Source organism: Drosophila virilis, chromosome X, assembly GCF_030788295.1.
Source record: "Drosophila virilis strain 15010-1051.87 chromosome X, Dvir_AGI_RSII-ME, whole genome shotgun sequence".
In the NCBI taxonomy this organism is placed as follows: Eukaryota; Metazoa; Arthropoda; class Insecta; order Diptera; family Drosophilidae; genus Drosophila; species Drosophila virilis.
In genome coordinates this window covers 19,358,305-19,381,592 of record NC_091543.1, presented here as the reverse complement: position 1 = coordinate 19,381,592, position 23,288 = coordinate 19,358,305, and the positions used below count along the sequence as shown (strand labels likewise).

The 23,288-nt window shown below is 39.0% G+C and overlaps 2 protein-coding genes and 1 long non-coding RNA gene across 5 annotated transcripts in view; 2 read left to right on the top strand and 1 right to left on the bottom strand.

Moving 5' to 3' along the window:
* Positions 1-17,700, bottom strand: part of Neto (Neuropilin and tolloid-like) — an 83,514-nt gene extending 65,814 nt beyond the window's left edge. Inside the window, exon 1 of one of the 3 annotated variants that reach the window (XM_015170845.3) lies at positions 17,074-17,700. The gene's annotated coding sequence lies outside the window, so the exon portion shown is untranslated. Of the gene's footprint in view, positions 1-7,150; positions 7,198-17,073 lie in introns of those variants that run through there. The other 2 variants (XM_032439826.2, XM_070208916.1) reach the window with 2 other exon arrangements.
* The window catches only part of LOC138911195 (uncharacterized), a 76,264-nt gene that overhangs the window by 41,054 nt on the left and 11,922 nt on the right, over positions 1-23,288 (top strand). The gene's annotated exons all lie outside the window — the stretch shown is intronic.
* LOC138911367 (eukaryotic translation initiation factor 2-alpha kinase 2-like) lies at positions 3,125-4,141 on the top strand. The gene is made up of 2 exons (XM_070209989.1): positions 3,125-3,192; positions 3,264-4,141. Exon 2 carries the CDS (start codon positions 3,391-3,393, stop codon positions 3,745-3,747), a length of 357 nt encoding a protein of 118 aa, XP_070066090.1. The 5' UTR covers positions 3,125-3,192; positions 3,264-3,390; the 3' UTR covers positions 3,748-4,141.

The window sequence follows — 23,288 nt, the reverse complement described above, 5'->3', positions numbered from 1 at the left end:
TTCATAAGGATACGTTGAAAATGCTTGTTAAAATCTATGAATAAACAACTTAGCTTCAGACTTCCAAGCTAACATGTTTGAACTCAAACTTAGGCTATAAGATCGGCATGTTCATGCAGACTGACGGACTTGGCTGAAACGAGTTGGCCGTTAAAGTAGACCAATAATAGAAATGGATAAACCCAATCGGGTCGAATAAGTCGTCCCTTTAAGTCAAGTCACAAATGCCTTTGTCAATTCGTTTCACAATTTCAACGCTGTCCCAAGAATACAGACATTTAAGCTTATGATTCCTCCAGCCCAACATATATTTGATAATTAATGGAATGGAACTTAAAGCATTTCGTGCGAGTGTAGAATAGTTGGCTGACATTTTGGAATATCTGAGTTTTGCAAAAAATAATCAGCTTAATCGAAATCCTGCTTGTTGAAATCGAAGAAGCTTGGTATAGCCAAAAACGGGAACATTATCAATGGATTTAATGAGCATGAATCAACGGAATGTCAGGTGAATTTACGACAGAAGGTAATCAAATCAAATGTTAAATATATTCAAACAATTGCAATATTATACGAACTTAGCCATGTTGGACACAGCACGAGCTTATAAAATCGTTTGAGATTGGATGCTTTGCATTGTGGATGGCAGTCAATGCATTATGACCACAAGCCTTATTCCAATTGAATCAAATGCTGCCAATGGCCATCTGCATTGTCTGCCGGTATGCCGGCCACACGCGGCGTATGACTAATGCAACAATACCTCAGATGGCACGTGGCATATGGCAAACAGCTAAATCGCGGCAATGCTAGCTATAGCTACACAAGCCCAGCGCAACCAGACGAATAATTCAAAAATACACAAGCAGCATAATTTATGCATTAATAAAAAATACAACAGCGAAACATTCGCAACAATTGTGGGCAAAAGTTGACCCAATCACAAACATTTCATTATTATTTTTGCGCTTTAAATAAATAACTGCTGATTGTCTAGCTGGCATATACTTATTTTGGTCGGAGCAGCGAATTATTATACTCTTAAAGGCATAAAGAGCTCGTGACTCGCATTGATAGTTCTTATGCCTGTTCCGCAAAGTAAAGAATATATTCATTTTGTGGATCGATAAAAGATGTTTTAATACAACTCGGCATTGCCAGGCTATTCATTCAGACTTAATGCTACTTGGCTGCTGAGTTATATGGACAACATTCTTCAGTTAAGCCTCCCGACTTATACAGCTCAGCTCAGCTCCACTCAATGTCTCAGAAGCTTTACAAATCAGTTGGCCAGTGTTGAGTTGCGAAAGGCAAAAGCCCTGCGCCAATACAGCTCTCTGCCATAAGCTGGGGGAAAAACATTGCAGCTAATAGCTAAAATTCTCAACAAGTTTAAGTTAAGGGGCAACATTCATAGATCAAAAATGCCTTGGTACACTAAACGCTTATCGAAGAAAAAAAAAAAACTTTATTACAAAATGTCATTGCCTCTGCGCAAAATTCTAATTAAAAGCTACTCGAAACTATCAGTACGGGTATCTAAGCTTCGTTCAAATCAGATGTTTTAATGTGTTTTGTTTTTTGTCGACGTGCATTGTAACTTTGGTTTTGTCTGTGCATAAATTTCAGCGGCCGAAAAAAAGGCGTTGCATAAATCTTTGCTGCAGCAGCCACATTTAATTACAAAACTTTTCCAAACTGTCGGACGTTATGGCATAGTTCTCGTCCATACAGTTTGCAACGTGCCAACTGTTTTAAATCAGCGGTATTTTGTGCCACAAAAATTATGACGCACACACACACACACACACACACTCGCCCCCGCAGCCGCAACGCTTTGGGCACACTGGCATTTTAAAGTGCACAGGATTTTTATCGGCTGCCAAATGGGCGACACTTGGCTACTTGTCCACTCAACTAACCAACCAACCAGCCAACCAACCGACTAACCAGCTAGTTCTTCAGCCGCTCATTTGTCCATTTGGCCTGACAATTTCTGGCGCAGCCATAAAGCGAGCTTTCCACTTATTTTGTACCGCTCGCAGCATTGTCCCGAAATCAGTTAACAGGCAATTTTAACTATTTTACAGACTGTGTTCGGCATGCCAAATGACCGGCGCCAAATGTCAATACCATCAACGAGCTAGGCGAGCCCAAGTCGTGAAATAACCAACAGTCGAGGGTCCGCAACGAGGACATCAATAACTGCAAATTCTTTGAGCTGATTTTGTTTCCTTCTTTTTTTCATTCTTTGGCTCTCCATTTTTTTTTTTTTTTTTTTTTGCCAATTTCCGTGCCTCTTTGCCAAAACGGAACGGTATTTTCTAAATACCATGACAACATCTAAAAGCACATTCTAAAGTAAGCTGATTAGCTAATTGCAAAAGCTCATTTCAAATAATCAAAGACAAAAATTTGCAAGCAAGTTTTTAGCTATTTTGAATGCAGGTGTTTCAAGAAAATAAAATGGCATTTTTTGTGCCCAATTTGTCTTATGCGAACTCTTATTTGGTGTAAGAAATGCAGCGCGTGCTAAAGACAGGAAAAAAAAACGGCATATTGCCAGTTTACACTTATTAAAAACATATTTAATTCATTTGCAACGCATTCTTATCAAAATTTAATATCTAGGCCACAAAAGTCAAATATGTTAATATGAAAAGTTCTCTTTTGCTTATGTGATATAAAATTTACAAAAGCCAGCACACGGAAGATTTTGTACCCTTGTATACATTTGCCTTTTAAAGATTTGTGAGAATAGAATAGATATAGAATATGCCCTGTAGGGTCGGAGACTTCTCCTTCTATGTATAACACGTTTCGTGATAAAATTGTGATACTCTCTGCAAGCCATAAATATTTGTAATGTTTAATGCGTCACAGAACTCTTAAACAAATTATTAAAGTAAATAATTTGCAGGCAAAAATATTGACTCTGACAAATTGTCTTACAATATTTTTATCTTTTTTGTACCTTTTGCTGCTGATCGGTAAACAAACGTAGTTAATTTGCTAAAAGCAAAGAGTACTCTGACAACTTGCGCCTGGCACTTGCCCACGCTGGACATACCAGAGATTTGCAAATAGTCGAGTATTTTCCGGCTGATAAGAAACTCAGTGGTTGGCTATAAAAACCGCCAAACAGCAGCGAGAAGACAAACACATTTGATTTAAACGCAGCAATGAATGTTTGTGAGTTTTTTCCATTGCTTGAACGGACGTATTCCCTTATGAAAGGATCATTCTGTCGATATTATTTTCAGATATAGTGTACCTGTTCACCGTTGTGATCGCATTTGCTGGCTCTTGTGCAGGGCATGCGCCGCAATCGGAGCCAGATGCACCAGAGCCCTGTATAACAACGCCACCTTGTACCACGACCAGGCCGCCATGCACCACGACCAAGCCACCCTGTACAACAACTCCGCCGCCTTGTACAACAACTCCCCCGCCTTGTACAACAACTCCGCCACCCTGCACAACAACTCCGCCTCCCTGTACAACAACTCCGCCTCCCTGTACAACAACGCCGCCACCCTGTACCACAACAAGGCCACCCTGTACCACAACAAGGCCACCCTGTATCACAACAAGGCCACCCTGTATCACAACAAGGCCACCCTGTACTACAACAAGGCCACCCTGTACAAGAACGCCACCTTGTACAACAACGCCGCCACCCTGTACCACAACGCCACCTTGTACAACAACGACACCCTGTCCCACAACAATTCCACCCAACAGTGATATATGTGTATGCCCCCCCGAATCGAACAATGTTTGCCCCGAATGCCCGAATAATCAAGAAGAGGCTAAGTCCCTGGTCACAATTCGTGACTGCCGTGGCTTGGAGGATGGCACGCTCTTAACAGATACCAGGCACTGCCGTCGGTACTACGTGTGCCGCAATAGCCGTGCAAGACGACAGGCCTGTCCATCTGGCCAATGGTTTGATCGCACCGCCAAGGTCTGCCTCAGTCGCTTTAAGGTGACCAACTGCTTGGCTGGCCGTAACTAAAAGTTTGGACAGTGAATAGCACCCTGTGCTTGAACATTTTACGCAAGCACTTCAATTCCGGACTATCTCATGCATACATTTTTTTTTTCTTTTTTTTCCGAATAAACTAAATACTGTGAGAAATACTGTTCCTAATTCAACTCAAATCCGCAGCTAGAAGCTGATAAATAGTGCCGTTTACTCGTCTATTAATGTCGTTCTGTTAATAGAAATCCTGGTCTAAGCTGACGATTAAACTGTCTGACTGCCAGAAGCGTCTGGCCATCCATAAGCTGTTCCAACTGACAGTTTTTGGGCAAGATGCCCTTCACGGGCTGCCATCAATTTGCCAAGGGGTGCGGCTGAAAAACGTTGAAGCTGTGAAGAACTTTCAGTCAACCAACAAATGGTAAAGGCAAAACAAGGCAATAAATTTGTCAACACTTTAGGCCAATAACCGCGAGCGAGAAATGTGAATGTAACTATAACTTTGACTGTCACCCTCTAAGCTTAAGTGTGGGGCCGAGCGGGGACCTAACGACAAGCGCTCTAAAGTGTGCTACAGTTATAGGATCTTTTTTTCACATATATATAGGCGTCAACTTTTGGGCGCCAGAGTGCGGCGTTTGTGAGTTGTTGCATCTGGCATTATAATGTTTGGCTTTTCGTTATACCCCGCAGCCATAAAACCGGGCAAAACGGTTGTGAAAGTTAAAGTTGTGAAGCACGCAGAAGAAGGCATTAGACATTTGTCCTTCTAGAGCTAAAGGGTCTTTTGTATCGCAGGCCAAGCTAGTTTATACATTCGATTGCAGCCATAACATATAACATATCGATAACATCTGTTAATATCGATTTTTAGACAAAGCTGAAGTCAAGCCACGGGCAAAAGGGTTGAGGAAAACAGCAAAATAAGTTTATATAAATGTCGATATTATATAAATGATTAATATCGCTTGTCATGCGATTTAAATGCGTCGTTATACATTGGTATCTAAGTACAGGGTGTCCTTCAGTCAGGCACTCTCCTAAATAACATGTTTCTGTTAAACAGACACACACACACACACACCCAGCGTAGCCTGGGTGAGAGAGCTAGTGTGATTTGTGCATTTGGTATCAATCTGAAAGCTTGGAAAATTGTGCGCCTGAGTTTTGGCAACTAGCTGCCTCCTCCTCCTCCCCCTCGAACCCACCATAAAAAACAACTTCAAAATGCAGCAAGCATTATCGTATTTCCGCTTGTGCTTTATTATTTTCGCGACTGCCTGTCGATTTTTGCTTTTGTTACGCTTTCGCTTCGCTTGTTTGCGGCATTTTGCATTTTTGTGGGTCACAAACACAAATCAAAAGCAATGCGTCGCACCCTTACCGGCAACCTAGCCCCACCCCCACCCCCTGAAACATCAGCCTCTTTTGCCCACCACAAGCTGTATCATATTTCACAAGGGCATTCGACGTTGCCTCTGCTACACTGGCATCCAGTCCCGACCATTGCCAGCGCAGTCCTCTTCCTGCTTTTTCCATTACCGAAACAACCACAACTTCAGCCAGAGACGATGTGCGCGCCCAGCGACCGGCTCAGGCTCCACTCGATTGTGGCTGAGGATATGGAAAAAAAATAACCAAAGAGAAGGACTGCATAAAAATCCGCGTAAACTAGCTTAAATGCAAAGTGGTGATTCTAAAAAAATGTAAGTAACAACATATACTTTTATTTTTTAGTAGACACCAAAGCTTGTTGCTTAAATTAAATATCCGGTGCCCTATATGCAACCGTCAAGTTTTTTATTTAGGCGCGTTAAAGCAAGTCAGTTCGGAGTGCAAAATATTCTTCGTCAAGCCCTCTGGACTGGAGCACAGAATTGTTTATTGCATTGCTTAAAATATAACTTTAGTTCGCCTTTCTATGCGAATCTCACCAAAAATGTAGACGCCTTAGCTGCCAGTAGGCATTCAGCTAAGGTCAATTGCTTTACATCAAGCTTAAATAGCCTTTATCTTTGTACGAACAAAAAAACACATACACACTTACACACATACACACTAACACGCAAACCACTTGCTGCGCACATTACGCAGCAGCTGTGCTCTCCCTCCCTCAGTCCCACACTATGAGAAATACATTCTTAAATAACTGCGACGCTAACAGCCAACGTCTTATGAAATTTTAAGGTCTTAGATATCGAACCCAAATGTGTCTGTATACGAAATCCCAAGGATAACTTGAAAATCGAGTACGTTCTTCTTCTTATACATAAAGTTTTTGGTTTTAAATTTTCGTAAGAACAGGGAAAGGAGAGATGTCCGCGTGGTGCTATGGATATAAATATATCGATTTTGTGATATATACATATACATATAGATATATATATATATATATATATATATATATATATATATATATATATATATATATATATATATATAAATATATATATATATATATATATAAATATATATATATATATATATATATACATGTGAGATTAAGTTAATTATTGCTTAATGTAGTTTGGATGTGGATGTTAAAGTTTGGTTGGGATTATTTAGCATGCTCAGTTTTCCAGATAATTACAAATGTTGTACCTATAAATTCCAATCGGGGCAGTTTTTTTTTGTAGTGCGTTAATTGTTGCATTGCAAGTTGCGCTAAAAACATGCCACAATTCGATATGTGGCACGCCTAAAGCCATACCGATGAAGCTCCCAGGGGCTAACATTGTTTTCATTTTAAATACCGTGTACTCATAAAAAGGCAAGCGGGTTTGCTTGGACTTGAGTGAACACAAATAAAAGCCATAATTAAGTATAAATAATTATAAAGCTTAAACAAACTGGTTATAGGAGATCTCCTAGTCGTGCCAGATTATGCTTGCTATTTTTATTATTTGATAATATATTTTTTATTTTCATATGCGGTTAAATGTAAAAAATCATTTGTTTGGAGTTTTTTTTTTTTTGTTTTATGATTCTGTGTTTTTTTTATATTATTTATATTGTTGTGTAATGTGTTTTTTATGACTGGTCGTTAGTGTTGGTAAGTGCTCTACAGACAAAACGCTGGCGCTTGTGGCGACACACACACACGCACTCGCCAGCAGCCACACAATTACAATTAAATATAATTGGTTGGTGAATTATGACACTTACCTTTAATCAATGCACTTAACAAGTGGCGTTAATCATACGCCATGTTGGCCTGAAGTTTGCCGCTTGTTTTGCGTTTTGTGTTTTAATTAATTATATTTTTATAAATTTTAAAAATTTGTGCAGCTGTTTGTGATTGCTTATCAATATATAATATATATGCATACATACATACAAATACTCTTCTCAGCACATTAACTTCAGTTTCATATAAATGTATATGCGAATATCAGCAGCAACAACAACTGCAACGGATTGCATTTTTAATTATGTAATTAGCACAATTCGCATTTAAGAAATTCGTGCGCATTCGCAAGCTAATTACATGCAATTAATTTATGAGTATAAACACGCGGGCCGAGGGCAAAGACAAATAAAATTAACTGGAAGTTTGTAAATAATAGAGCTTATAAATCGACATATGTATGTATGTTAATATATACCAATATCATGTAGCATCGGGCTAATGTAGATTTAGCATAGGGGGTCTGTACTATGATTTGCAACCATAAGATATTCAGGCTCAAGTCGAGTTTTTACCCTGAACCCATTAAAAATGTTGCTGTGCAAATATATGCCACAGGCAAACGGAAGCATCTCCGATCAGGATCAGCATCAATAGCCGAGATAATCAAGATATGTCCGACTTTCTGTCTTTTCATCCGTCCGTCTGTCCATCTGCATGTATGCTTGAAAGTGTCGATATGCAAAAGCCAGAGGTGCACTTGGCGTTGGTAAAAGAGGATTCAGGGTATCCGCTAGTCGGGTACTCCCGTCGAGAGCAGTCCTACTGGTTTGAATTAGTTAAATTAATTGTTAAAAATTCTTTTAAATATTTTATACTTATTTTGTTATAATTTTATATACAAAACAAAAAATGATTTGAATTTTTCATTATTTCCTTCCAATCTGAAGCAAGTTGAAATGTTGAAATATTGAAAGTGAAAACCTATAAAAATAAAGCTCTGCTGACTGAAGCAGTGTTTGCTCTTTTTTTGAGGCGTGGCCCGACTGTTTGGGAAATTAAGGACGAACTATAATTTTAATAATAAATTGAAAATTCGAAAAACCGAATATAACACTCTTATGGCACGTCCTTTGGTTGGCAAACAGCATGAGCAATAGATAAATAAATCAGAAAGAATAAACAAAAAATGGAAAACTTATAAGCGTAGAAATGCGTGCAGAATAAAATGACTCCCTGTGGCTGTAATATTTTTGGCTTTAATTGTAAATTGTGCGCTGAATTTTTAAATACACTCTTTAATATCTAAACTGTAACTAACTAACTTGAAATGAAGCACTCGAAACTATAAGCTTAAGGGCTGTAACGGATGTGGCAGGACGGACGGGGCTGTTAAATGGGTTTGTGCAGTCAAACGATCTGGCAACGTTGGCAACGAAGCAGCAGGCTGGCGGTCGGACGAGGAGGCGAGCCGAGGGGCAGCCAGGCGGCCAGGCATAGTTATTTCCATTATTAATTAATGCGACGCACTACTCAGGCAGACGGCAGACAACATTTTCACACACACACACATGCACATACATCCACACACACACACACACACACACACACACACACACACACACACATATCGCAGTTTCATCTCTATATATCGTACATATACCGCATACAGTTGCCGAGAAAAGTTTGCGCCATTTGCAAGTGAAAGTTGCACTCAAGTAAAATAGTTTGTGGATAAATTGAAAAACGTTCAGCGAACTTTTCACGCAGTTCATTTTGGCTTCACACATCGGTGTCGCAGCTTGCGCAATTTGCACCGATTTATACGCACGTTTTTACGTTTCGTTTCAAGTGCTTTTTTTCTTGCTTTTTTGCGCACATTTTAAAAATATACTGGCAGAGTCTAACAGATAAACTCAATTAAAACTAACCGTAACCAGCTGAACTAGTTCCGAATCAGTGTAAAAACAAAAACTTAAGCAGTGAAGCATAAGACGCGCACAGTGGGGCAAGATAGGCATAAAGCTTAGCTTCGACAAGCATGAGACTTTGCCATCAGGTTCCGATTAATACAAAATTAAAGTCTATTTGAAAAGTAATATTGAGAAATAGTTAATGTCATAGCAAAGCTTCAATAAAGCTTAAGAATATTTGAATAGTGTAGTAATACGAAGGGCTATAATATTGCATATACTAATTAAGATAAGCATAACGGATGTGCAATATTAAAAACGTTACTCAACACTGTTATCGATGACCTATTGATATGCAGCTGTTTACAGAATATTACAGAACAGTTAAAATAAGAGGCAGAGCATATTAAAGTTTATCGTAGTTCGGGTTTCAGTAACAACTAAATAAGGTAAAACGCATTTTAATAGCACATTTCCACCTAGGGAAAAATTACTTCATTTGTAGTATCAGCCCCGTATCAGTACGCGCTGATGAGAACCCACTGTGCCTAACCTTGACAATGTGCGTGTGCGTGTGTGTGTGTTTCTTCACACAGCTAAAGAAATCGCACTCCCATTTGACTATGTTGAAGCTCATGCTAAGCATTCAACGAACGGTGGCAAGTTTTGTGTCATCGTTGAAATTGAAAGGCGCTGAGATCTTAAGTGGTTTTTCAAGAGCGAACAAACGCAAAGGCCGCCAAGAATAGACCCTGCCGGTGGATGGTAGGGCATGGGGGCGGGGGTATAAAGGCTGGCATAAAGGGCGAGCGAAAAAAGTGAAAGTGAAAAAAAAAACAAAAATAAAAAAAATAAAAAAATAAAATTTGTTTTACACCTTCAAAAGCGGCGGCCAAAGAAACTAAGAAACGAAACTAAGCGCAAAGCAGGAAAGCATAATAAATAAAAATCATATAAAAGCAACAACAACAACAACAACAACAACAATTATGTACCAACGGCTGTTCTTGCTCTTGCTCTGTAGCCAAACACACAAGTACATATAAATTCTTTGGCAATTTATTATTAGAAAAAAAGCTGACGCCGAGGCCGTCCCACAGCAGCAAAAGCAACAGAGGGAAATCGAAAGAGTACAGCACAGGGAGCAGGCCAAGGGGGAGCCATCGTCGACATGCCTTGTTATACCCTAAGACAGCGCACATTAGAATATTGTCAGGCAATGTGTACCGCAGGGCTGGCATTTACAGTAATTATCAGCTGTGCATGTCTGCTCGATTCTTTGATCGTGCATATATAGAGTATACATATGAAAAAAAAGAAAACATTTACTCCAGGGTATTTAATCTTCGCAAACATAAATATAAACTTTTGCCATCAGCGCAGCACACGGCAGAGAGATGCACGCGAAGATTGAGAGGAAGACAAAAATATTTGCCCTGTTATTATTATTATTATTATTATTTAAGAGAAACAATATAAAAGTATGTATATATAGAGAACAGGCAGGCGCTTGTCGTGCAGCGAACGCACGACACACACACACACTCACACACACACGTACCTACACTCGCACACACACACAGCGTTGCAGACACGCGCGCCATATGCTAAAAGTTTGAGCGTCGCGTCGCGTCGCTGCGTCTCTTGCGGCGATTGGCGTTGCCTAATCAATATTTCATTTGGCACTTGAACCAAATACTTTTAGTTTGCTGCCGCAGAGCAGACGAAGGTTGCTGCCGACGCTGACGTCGACAGCGACGTCAACGTTAATGGTGACGGTGAGCAGCGACAAGGCGACAACGCCAACTTTAATCATGAACAGCTAGCTAAACACACTCACGCGCGCACACACACACACACATTCACATGCACATGCACACAGTAATTGATTTGTGTTTATATTTGGCTAATTTGGCCGCTGATTCGCCTGCAGCTAACTGTGGGGTCGCGACAGCAAGGCGTATGCGTAATTTTTTAAACAGTGCTTCAAACGAAAATCAGAGGGGAAAATCTTAAGGAATTTGTCAGACAAATTCATTGTAAAATGAGAAGTGTATTAAGCATGGGATGTGCTCTACTTTCTTTTAACATTCATTTTAAAAATTACATCATTTACAAGGGACAATACCTTCTGAATTGATTTGGACGTATACGTAATATCCATAAACACAAATGGATCAGAGATAAAGGTTCATTGGACATACAAATATTATTTTACCTAATTTATTATTATCATTTTGTATTTTGTGAATTATTTTCTCCTATTCATAATTACCGATTCAATAGCTTGAAAACAGTTTTGGGCTTAGCATTTGAATTGCTTTAAAGTAGCATTTTTAGCGGTTTGTATTTTTCGAACATGTTGTATTTGCATTTGTTCAGTACTTAAAGAAAATACCGCCTTTCCGTGTGATTTTCATAGACTCAAGTTAGTTAGCAAACAGTTTTGCATTATTGTCTCATATCAACCATATTTAAAAGGAAAATACCGAAAGTGGGTGAGTTCTATAATGTGAATGCTTTCAAATTTCTCCCAGGCAACTTTCTTTATATCTAACTGAGATACGCAGCTCAATAGCTCACTCGACTCGACTAATTGGCAAATATATTTCATTCCATCAATATAAAAATTACAGTCTGATTTGATTAGGGCATGTAGCAAGCACTTTGGCATTCATGAACTCACAGATCAGGCGCATAGAACAGAATATGGAAAACCCATGAAAATGGCTGATAACGAACCTGCGCTTGTGCACACGTAATTGAGTTAACAACGCATTTTCCTCGCTTAACACATTTTCTTTTTACAATAAAAATAAAATAAAATGAAAAAAAGAGGAAAGTAAGATAAACAGCACGAAATGCCGCAGAGCAGCAGAATGTTTCGGCATCGGCCCAATACAAATGGAATCTTTACTGGGAATGGATATGATAAATTGGGTATAAAATATATGCAGGTTTTTCTGTCCCTCCATATTGATTCTTTTTATTTGCCCTTTATATAATATATGTATGTAAGCTGCAGTTGCCTCTTAATAATACAAATTTGTGCTTGGGCAAATTGTATGTGTGTATATATGTTGAAACATATATAATATATGTGGCAATGAGAGCTTAAAGTCTTTTCACGGGGTATTATTTATATATTATTTTTAGGTATTTAGATTTAAATATTTTTATAATTTTATTGATTTCATTATATTTCATTAAATTTATCATTATTAGTTTTATTATAATTATTATTATTATTATAGTTATAATTATAATTATAATAATAATAATAATAATAATTATTATTATTATTATTATTATTATTATTATTATTATTATTATTATTATTATTATTATTATCATTATCATTATTTTTTTAATATTGTCATTGTCATTGTCATTGTCATTGTCATTGTCATTGTCATTGTCATTGTCATTGTCATTGTCATTGTCATTGTCATTGTCATTGTCATTGTCATTGTCATTGTCATTGTCATTGTCATTGTCATTGTCATTGTCATTGTCATAGTCATTGTCATTGTCATACAAAACACAATAAATAATTATGGTTTCGCCTAAAATCAAAGGCAAACTCGTGCTGAGTTTCTTGCCAAGAAAATAGTAAAAACTTTTTTCCATTTGATTTTGCAATCAAAGTAATGTGTCTTTGGGCAGGACAAAGATCTTTGGAAGCACTTTTCACATGGCTAGGGAAGAGGCAAAGTGAAGACAAGTTCGTTTTATATGTTCAACAGGTTCCTTCGCTTGCGGTTTTGTGTGGCCAAAAGCTGTTTGAGGCATTGCGCAAAAGTGCAGAGAAATTGCCGCTAACTAATTGCGGCTACGCCGAAATTCTTCAATGAGCCGTTGGTGGTTGGTTGGCGTGTCGGAGGGGGCGAAGGGTACTGAAACGGCGGGCCAGAAGTGGTGCAACTTAAATGAACGAACACAAAAAGGATTTCAATAAATGTCATAAATTTACCAGACGACTTAACAAATTGCAAACTGAATGAGAATGAAAATTGCTATGGAAATGAGAATGGAAACAGAGACGAGAATGGGAATGGGAATGGAGGCGAGTAGTTGCGGTTCACAAAGGAATCATTTTCTTTGTGCCACTTCCCCCACCCAGTTGCACATGCGTCTGTTTGGATTTTTGGTGATTATCGTTCGAGTTGCTGGCGGCTTTTTAAACGCTTTCGTTGCAATAAAAAAAAAAAAAAAAAAAAAAAACAGAATGAAAATCAAAAAGTAGAAAAAGTGTAAAACTTACCAAAAAGTAACAAAAAAAAATTGAAGAAAATAGGGAATGCCGGTAAAAAAAAAAAAAACAAGTATGTTTGCTGCGTTGCATGAAAATGGAAAACCAAAATGAAATTTCCATAAGTAAAAACGGGAATAAGAAATCAACGCATCAAGAGCTGAGAGCAGCCGAGATGAACCGTGTGGCAGAGCGGGCGAGGGGACGAGCGGAGCTGCGGCTGGGCAAAATTCAAAAGCTTTCACTTTTTAGCCAAAAAGAGTCTTCTTTTTTTTGTGTGTCTTCTGGTTTTTCTTTAGGTTCTTTTCATATTATTTTGCTTTTGCGTAATAATGAAATTAAATTGCTGTCCTACACACACACACACACACACACACACACACACACACGAACACACACATACATGCACACATTTACATCTATATACCTAGCAGATACGAAATGTGTGTGCGTATTTTTATCTTTGCCACTTTGCAGCGGTTTTCATATCTGTGGCAATTGCAAAATTGGGGCACAACAAACTGAAGATGTGCTCTGCAAATGCACAACTGGGCAGAGATTGTAATTTGTATAAGAAGAAGAACGAATTCATGCCAGAATATGCACGGTCACAAGTCTGATAACCACGCTCGATATCTCCTCTCTCTACCTCTCTCCCTCTTTCACTCACCATTTCTCGCTCTCTTCCCCTTTCTCTCTCTCTGTCTCTTTCGAGGTGCATGTTTTAAAGAGTATTTTGTCTGTTAGGCAAAATAATAAAACGATTTTTCAATCTGCGGCAGTTGATGGTCGGGAAATTCAATAAAATTTACTCAGACGCAGTTTGTAATATTATTCTTTTAATTTGTAGATTTGTATATTTATTTATGTGCTATAATAAATTACATTACTATATTAAATATTTATAATATATTTATTAATTAGTTCATATACCAATATAAATATTAGGTGGAAGCATCTCCGAACCCATAGTGTGAATATATATCTTGATCAGCATCAATTTAGCCAAGACGATCTGAAATTTTAATGCCCGCGCAGAAAGAGTTTGTTTCCGATAATCGATAGCTTGGCCCCATTTCAAGCAATCGATAGAAATCGATCTCTTAATCACTATCTATCATATACAGTATCTTTGATTTGCCTGCCGTTCCACCTAGCGATAGCTGCATTTGGTATTCGCAGAAGAAGGGCTAGGGTATCCTCTAGTCGGGGATTCTCGACAAGAGGCATTTTACTTGTTTCTGTATATATATTCATATTATGTTTGTATTGTATCGATATTTAAATTTGCCTTAAAGCAATCTCTTGACACTCCTGGAAGGAATGCCATCTCTTTAAGGAAATAAGGTTCAAATGTAAGGACACAACGTTCGAATTTCGGTTGAAAGAAACCGTATTGTATGAACTGATTTACAATCGATTAAAGCTAAATCGAATACAATACAATCGAATAAATCAACAGTTCATTAGACACAAGCATAGGCTCAATTAAATCATTCGAAATGCAGCTCATTAAGGTGCATACCTTGGCCTATTTGAATATGAAACACGGCCTAATCTACCGTTAACAATCGGGTATTAAAGAGCCAACTATTAGCAGTTTCCCCCTAACCCCCTGTTATTGCCCATGAGGCATTGTAATCAATTTTGACGCCCACATTCTTGTTGATTTGCTTATAAACTTGTTGCAAACTTGATATTTATTATTTTAGTTTGCCTTTGTCAAAATATTTGCATTGTATTACAAGTATCTGCATGTTCAACCCAACCCAATTTTATGATTTTATCATTTCTGTTCACTTTTCTTGCGTAGTTTTTGGCCAATGTAGGTCAAGAATTTACATAAATAGCTGCAAATATTTCAACCGCTGGCCAATTTTGGCCCAAGTTGCTTTGCGTTGGACTTCAGCGCAATAAAATTACCAGCGTAATCGGTAAAAAAAAAAAAAAAGAAAAATAAAACTGTTTTTCAAAGCGTAAAAAGTTCTAGCGGTCAAGCGCGAAAATACAAAATGGCGGCTGCGAACTGTAACTATATTCCCAGTACTCTTAAATAAACGCATGAGGCTCAGCTTGGCTTTAACAACTTTAAATAACCTTTGTGCAAGCAAAAGTTGTTGTTAACTAAAGAAGATTTATACAAATATCCCTTTTTTCTGAATCGGTTATTCCACTTGATCACAAATTTGTCTATTCGAATCTGCTAGATTTCAATTGTTGTTATTAAGATGAAAGATGATTTAATACTGCAAGAAGAAACACAAAGCGAGAAAATTCTTATTTGGGAACTGCGTGTGAAGCTATTTGTCACGCATAAATTTCCCGACGTAAACGAACCGCTAATGCAATTAGTTTTTAAACCGATCGCTGATTGGGATTAATATTGGGATATTGGGATATTTATCAATTTGAAGCTTATGGAGTTTTGTATTCAGTGCTCGTTGCGCATACCATATGTTTCCCCTTCGACGCTGCAGGGTATAAAGGCAAATGAAAACAACATGCGACATGAGACAACGCAACGCTGTGCGTGTTAGCCTTGAGCTACATTCGGCAGACAAGACAACAACACGCAAAATTGTACACGTCCATAATGCAAAGTTTGCGGCGAAAAGAAAATGCGGCAAATATAGGGAATTGAGCGTGTGCGAGAAGAACGGCAGTAGACTGGGCAGAACGAAACCTTCGTCAAAGTTGCCGTTATCAATATGTTGTTGCTATTTGTTGTTGCCTGTTCTTATTGGCATGAGCAGCAACAACAACAACAAGCAAACAAATAATAACAATAACAAATGTACACACACAAACACACACACACACACACACACACACACACAGAAATACATGCAGCAACATAATTTTTGTGAGAGCAGCTGTGCTGTGCGCTGCCTTGTGCCTTGTTGTTTTCTGCAAAGGAAAGTGGAACAGGAAAAGCAGAAGAAGGAAGAAGAATGTGTGTAGTTAAGCGACGAAGTGTGGTTGAGGGGGCCGTGCGAACGGGCAGCAGCAGAAGTTGATGGCATCTGTTTAATTTTTGCTGTTGTTTTTATTAATGAATTTTTATGCTCCGTGGGCGGCGGCAGAGGCACAGGCAGCGGCAGCGGCAGCGGCAGCGTCTGCTGCTTCTAGCTCTAGCTCTACCTCTACCTCTTAATATACCTCTTCAGCTGCTATCCTCTCTATGCTCAGCTGTTTTTGTTGCTCTTGTTGTGGTCGTCTTTTGGCTGCGTTTGCTTTTTACTTTTGGGCTATGGCTAAAAATATGTCTGCCAATTCGCTAAGTGGCTCAAGTTGTACATATATTTATGAATATGTGTGTGTATGCATGTATTGGCGTATGTATGTATTGACAGAGCTTTTTATATTGTTAACGTACGTATGTATGTGTGTGTGTGTGTGTGTGTGTGTGTGTGTGGGACTTCCATTTGAGTGCAGTCACAATAGCTGCCAAAAACTTCAGCATAAAATATATATGAAAATATTAAGTAGGCAGCATAGTTGGGCCGAATATTAAATACCCTTTTCCACAAGTATTTCAAAAGAAGAATATTATTAATAAAAATGTAATTAATTTTGTTAAAAAATGTCAAAATTTCCTTCAAAGGGACATTTCTGTGTTCGATCGGGTATATACAAATTCTTAGAAAACTAGAAAATTCCAATCAGGAAATCACCAAAAAATAATCTCAACTTAAATTTATAAAAATAAAATTCTATACTTAAATCAACTTAATTAACATTTCAAGCCAAAAGCCCTTTAAATATACTTTAGTAAATTCATTCTTGTTATACATACATGTATATAAACACATGCACGCATGCACTTGGTATTTTTAACGGTGCTTCACTGTATTCAAATGGCTTTTTGTCTTTGCCGCTTGCTTTGGCCAATTTCTAACTGTAATTGCCTTGCAGGGGCTCTCCTTCTGCTTCTTGTTGTTGTCTTTTGTAGTTGTTAATAGCTGTTGCTATTGTTGTTGTTGTTGTTGCTGTTCTTATTGACGTGGCGAACATGTGCGCTATTTTAAATTCGATTTGCACTCTTTTTGGCGCGCACTCAGTTGCCGGCTAACGGCATTGAGTCGCCGACAGTGACACACACTTGCATATTCCTCTCAATACTACATGACACAGCACAGACACAAACATAAAAAAAAATGTGAAAATAATAAAAAAATGTATAATATTTAGTTATTTTGGCTGTAGTTTACTTTGTCGCACTTTTGATTTCGTCTCGCACACGCGACATTCCTCTCAAAAGAAACGGACACAATTCCGACACGCCGCGCGCTACGTGCTTTTCCGTGTCCGTACACGTGGCGAACTCGACGCTTACTGAGGCTGTGGCCGCGCAGCTGCTGCACGACAGAGCGAAATGTACCGCTTGTCGCGTCCGCATCGGTTGCCTGCGTTGACACAATGACTCAGTCAGTGGCGGCCATAGCCCGGAGTCGTCGTCAGGCGCGAGCCACGAGCACAGCATCGCCGAGCCGAGGCACGAGCGGCGCCCGAACTCAAAGCCGAGCGCTGCACGCGATGCCTTTTGAGCTATTTGATGCTGTTATATTTTTGGCAACGTGTCGCTGTGTTGGCGCTCGAGTACATAAAATTTCCCCGTATTCTCGCTATGCAAGCGCATCGCCAATGAGAACGAGCAACAGCAGCATTTGAGCGTTTAAATGAGCAGAAATGCAACTGCGAGCGTGAGTGGCACTCAATTTGAGTGCTTTCAATGCGTTTCGGACTCCATGTTTGGCAGCCTTTTGGCTCATTTCCGTTTCTAGTGCGTAGGACTTCCGCTGTCTTACGGCCAAGGAAGTTGTTGCGACATTCAAGAACGAGCACGAACTCGATTGTGAGAGGATGAGAATGCGAATATCTGCTACTGCCTTAGTGGGGCATATCAAAAAATGTTCTCAGGATCGCACCATTTAACTCAAATGCGAACGAAGTGAAAATCCCAACTGCCGATTTGCCTTTGAGCCATGTTTCAAATGAGATCTTTTCAAATGGGATTTATATCTCGAAAGCAAAACGACCGAGGGATACCCAATTCAATTTAAATGGATGCAAGCATATATAATATAAAGTTTTTTGTGAAAAAATGATATTTTATCAAAAAAAAAACCTGTATACGTATATATATTGATATCCCCAATCGATATTGATACATATCTCATGTCGGGAAAACAATATATTTTATCGAGGAAAACCGTTTGCCCTGCTCCTTGTACCTTAAGTAACAACAAACACATATAAAACGCCGTTTTTAACTAATTTTCCTAAGAATGGGAAAGGTATTAAAAAGGAAATTCTCAATTTATCCCAATATTACTCCCGTAAGGATATAAAATGGGGAAAAGTAATTAAAATCTATTTTTTGACAAATATTAAAACCTATGTTCTTCCAGTTTAAATGTGAATATCCCCCATCGATATTGATGTATGTCCCGCTTTGGGAAAACAAGATATTTTATCAAGAAAAAAACAATTATCCTCCTAAATCTGCGCATCTGACGGACAGATGCTGCTTGGGTCCAGCAAGTTCTCCTGATCCTGATTCTGGAATTCTGTTAATTATATTTTGATTTAAAAGAGTCAATCAGAGTCTTTGTGGGTTATTTCTTACAAAGATTTGATTTACATTTTTAATAATTTTCCCAAATTGGAAACCAAAACGAATACCCTGTAATGCTAATGAAAAGCCTCACGAACGGGCATTTAGGAGGAATCTGATAACGTGTTAATGGAACGATTAAATGAGTATTACATACAATTCTCCGTTTAAATGGGGCAGATTATTTATCTGGAGTCTAAGGGAATACGATGGCAACCGCAGAACATTTAATAAGAATTTCTGCTGTACAAATTCAATTCTATCTTGATGAATGGAACAGGGCGAGGAGCAGGCATTTGAGCCGAACTGAAGCATGGGGCGGGCAGGAGAGATATAAAAAAAGGATTATCTGACTGAAACTAACTCTAAATAAGTCAAATCGGAGTCTGAATGACCGACTGCGCAATACTCTATTGCCAAACAGGTCGCAAGCCAATAGCTCGGCAAAAGTCCGAATGTGACATGTGTGTGTGTGTGTGTGTGTGTGTGTGTGTGTTTGTGTGTTTCACGCCGCCAGCTTCAGGGGCCGCACAATATACTCTTTGACGTTTTATGTACAGGGTAACAAAAGCATTACAGCAATTGAACTTTGGCTGGCATTGCAGTTTCCACGCAGCGCTGCTTGCCCGACGCTTTTCCGGCTCGGTCCGTTGCCAGGCTAGGACCAGAACAGAGCCGAATCTCCCAGGCAACTGAGCAGCTGAAGCGACTGAGTCGCCACCAGCCACAAGCCGCATTGTGCAACAAGAAAAAAAAATGGAAGATGGACGGAAAAAGCGAATGCTTTTTGCAGCAGCAGCAGTAGCAGCAGTAGCAGCAGCAGCCGCAACGATGGCTCGATTGTAGTTTGGACAACAGCAGCAACAACAACAACAACAACAACAACTAAGAACAGCGAGTTGCAACAACAACAACGGTCAAAGGTTGTCACATTCTGCAGCAGCAGCAGCAGCAGCAGCAGCAGCAGCAGCAGCAGCAGCAGCTGTTGCTCGTTTCAATAGGGATTTGGCTTGTTCTTGGCTCTCGCACTTTTACAAAGCTCATCTGCCTCCCGCCTTTCGCCCCACCCCCCATCCACCATGCTTATGCTGTTTCCAGTACATTTATGTCACATTAAATATTCGAGTGAGTTTCCCCCGCTAGATTATATTTGGAATGCCTCCGAGTGTGATTAGGGACAATCGAAGGGGCAGCAAAACAATAATAATAACAATCAACAGCAACAATCACAATGGCTGCAACGATGCATATTGCATTGCAGCTTCATTAAATAGCAACTAAGCAACGTATCTACACACACACACACACACACACACACACCTGCTCAATTAAGGGCATTTTGCGTCGAGCTGCAGATTAATAAACGCTTGTGTGCAAAATATTCTCGAAAATTATTAATTAATCCATAAGATACTTTACTAACTTGCATTGCAGCCATACAACTCGGCTCCAATCAGAGCACACACCCACACACACTCACACACACACACACACACACGCGCGCACAGACACAATTGTTGCCCTGACAAAGGACTCCGACATACCCTTGTACTCGATTGGTCACTCGAGAACGAATACTTACTATCGAGTAATTATGCCCTAAACGCAACAAAATTAGGCAATAGGGTATAACAAGCTTCAAAGAAAAGGTGCGTTAAATCATATGTACACAACTGACTGATTGACTGACTGCTTGATTGATTGATGCGTGACACACAGCCCAAATCATAAGAGCTTAATTCACTTACAGCGGTTTTTAATAATTCCACTCGCAAGTGTGGAAAAATGTGTGGAAAGCATTGATACATACATAGAAGAACCATCGACTCCAAGCTCATGACAGTTTTACTGTTGCTGCCTTACTTTAAATTCTTGGATAATTCCATTCGCACGTGTGGAAAATAGGTTGGACTAATATAAGTTCTTTTTTTTCAAGATATATTGAACTAATATATCAGACAAGTTCTCTATTTTTCAGTATATCTTTACCAAACCCAGCATTGACTAGCTTCAGAATTCTCTTCGCTTATCTGCAAGGCTAAACGCCAGCTAACCTCAGTGGAATTTCAACCTTGGCATTTTATTGCGAGCTCTGTACAGGTTATTTGCGAGTCGATCAAGTCTGTCTTTTGTGTGGCATTGCCTGCGCAAGGACTCTTGATTAATGAAATATGCTTGAAATGTCAGAATCCAGAGCTGTCAAAGGAAATTCATCTTTCCCGCTACGAAACTGCTTGTTGCTGCCGAAGCTGCTCCACGCCCTGCAGCTGGTTGCACTTCCAAATATGACACGAATTGTTTGAATTCAAGGGAAATATAATTTTTAGATATATAAATCAAGCCAATGCGTACATGGCTTTGTTCCTTACAATTCCACCAAACCCTTTAGGACTTCTTGCTAAATGATTTGATTCGTCTAGAGTTGGCTTTCACAACATTCCGAAAATCCACGCCGCCGGGTGAATATTGGACTTTAGTTTCGTTTAATCTTTAAACTTATTGGAAAGGTTATATATATATATATTTATATTTATAAATGCTTTCACTTTTAGCTAAATCCACCCCACTGAGTGGAAAATAGAGGAAAAAAGCTTTTGGTGCTCGGAATTAAATAAAAAAACGTCTTTCATGGATTATAAAACCGTGAGCCATGTCGATAATGTGTTTTTTTTTATATAAATCGAACGACAGCAAAAACCTGTATAGATGTGTGAAATTCACTCATTTGGGTGAAAATATAAATTTAACTTATTAGTACTTTCTACAAAAAATGGAAATTGTGACAAAAGTAATGTCTAGAATTTGAGGGAAATAATTCTTGCAATATCATATCAAAAGTCCTTTAGACCTCTCCTAGTATATTAAATTAAAGGCCAGCAAAATAAACAGCCCTCGTATTGCACATTATGCAAAAACAAAAAACAACAGTCTGGACATAAAATCCGAATGCATTGTAATTTTGCTCGAATGAGAAACAGAATACAAATCAAATTTTCAGATCAAATTATATGCCCATTTATAATGCAAGGCAGGCACGACTCGCCACGCCGAGAAATGGACCTCTGGTGCAGCAATTTCAAGGCTTTCAATCAAACGTTGTTGTTATTTTTTTTTGGACTTTTTTTTTTTTTGTTTTCTGTTTTGCGCATTTCGATTATTTTCGAATGGAGTTCATTATGCAGACATTCGGCTGAAATAGTGTAATCAAGAGCTCCTACAAAATGAATTGTCCCAAACATGGACTAACTAATGCAGGCGTCAGGTACATGTCCTATTCTGTCGGGCGGCGGGGCGGTGAGAGATTGGGGCTCGACAGCTGCTACTGCGGGGCAGGTCGATTCATAATTAAAGGACCCAGAGATAGGGGTGTGTGTCTGGCCACAGAACATGGCTTACGGCTATTAAAACAACAATGACAGTGGCCGCAACAAAAATAATCAAATATACACTGCGGCGGCCACTTGCATTGTTTATACTGTACGCAGCCGCCTCCCCCCCCCTCCCCAGCTACCACACCTGTGCGGCTGCATCAAATTGTAACCGAAAGTCAGTTTTGGGCCATGTTCGAATGCAGCTCGAAACTATTAAAATGCAATGCTGCATGCCACAAATAGACACACATACTACGCGCAGAGCACAACTAAATTTTGATATTGTGCGTTTCAAAAATGTATAACAGGAAGGCGTGAAATACGTGCCGCACAATTGAGGCCCGCAAAACATACCGAATCCAATGCAATCCAATTGCAACTAGTTGCATGAACAGTCCAGCCCGAATGCGGCTAATACAAACATGCCCCCAACATCAACATCAATTGAAAGTGCTCCAGTCGGGACTGCAGGACTCACATATACCCTGAACCCAGCCGATGCTGGGTTACAAAATATTATAGATTCATTCCATACACACACCTTCCTCTTCTACCCTTACCTATTGGAAATGAACTCTTGACAAACTTTGGTGTTGTATTATTCGATCTTAATCGAATCGTTAGGGCAAATTTTCCAATTCTAGAATCAATGTGGGGGAATCCAAAAAGTGAAATATTTCCAATATATGTAAGCAATGCAACAATTGGTATTAAAAGCTCTTTAAATCGATAATTATCGATAATTTAAAATTGTTGGAGTTGTCGCCAAAAATGAATAAACTCGTTTTGTGCAGGGCTTAAGAGAATGTATATTTGATTTAAGAAGCCTTTAGCTTTTGTAGTTTCCGAGATTGACGGACGAACAGACAGACACACACAGGCTGTTACATACATTTGCAGAAACTCATTATACTCTCTTTTTAAACACATTTAATGCGCTCAGGGTATACAAATTAGTAGCTTGCTACACAGGTGTCCTGTGACGCGTGTCGGAGCACCGACTGTGACTTACAAAATGCTTTT

Bases quoted from the DNA above. Each gene is read 5' to 3' on its own strand.
- LOC138911367 (XM_070209989.1), top strand. From the start codon at position 3,391: ATGCACCACGACCAAGCCACCCTGTACAACAACTCCGCCGCCTTGTAC.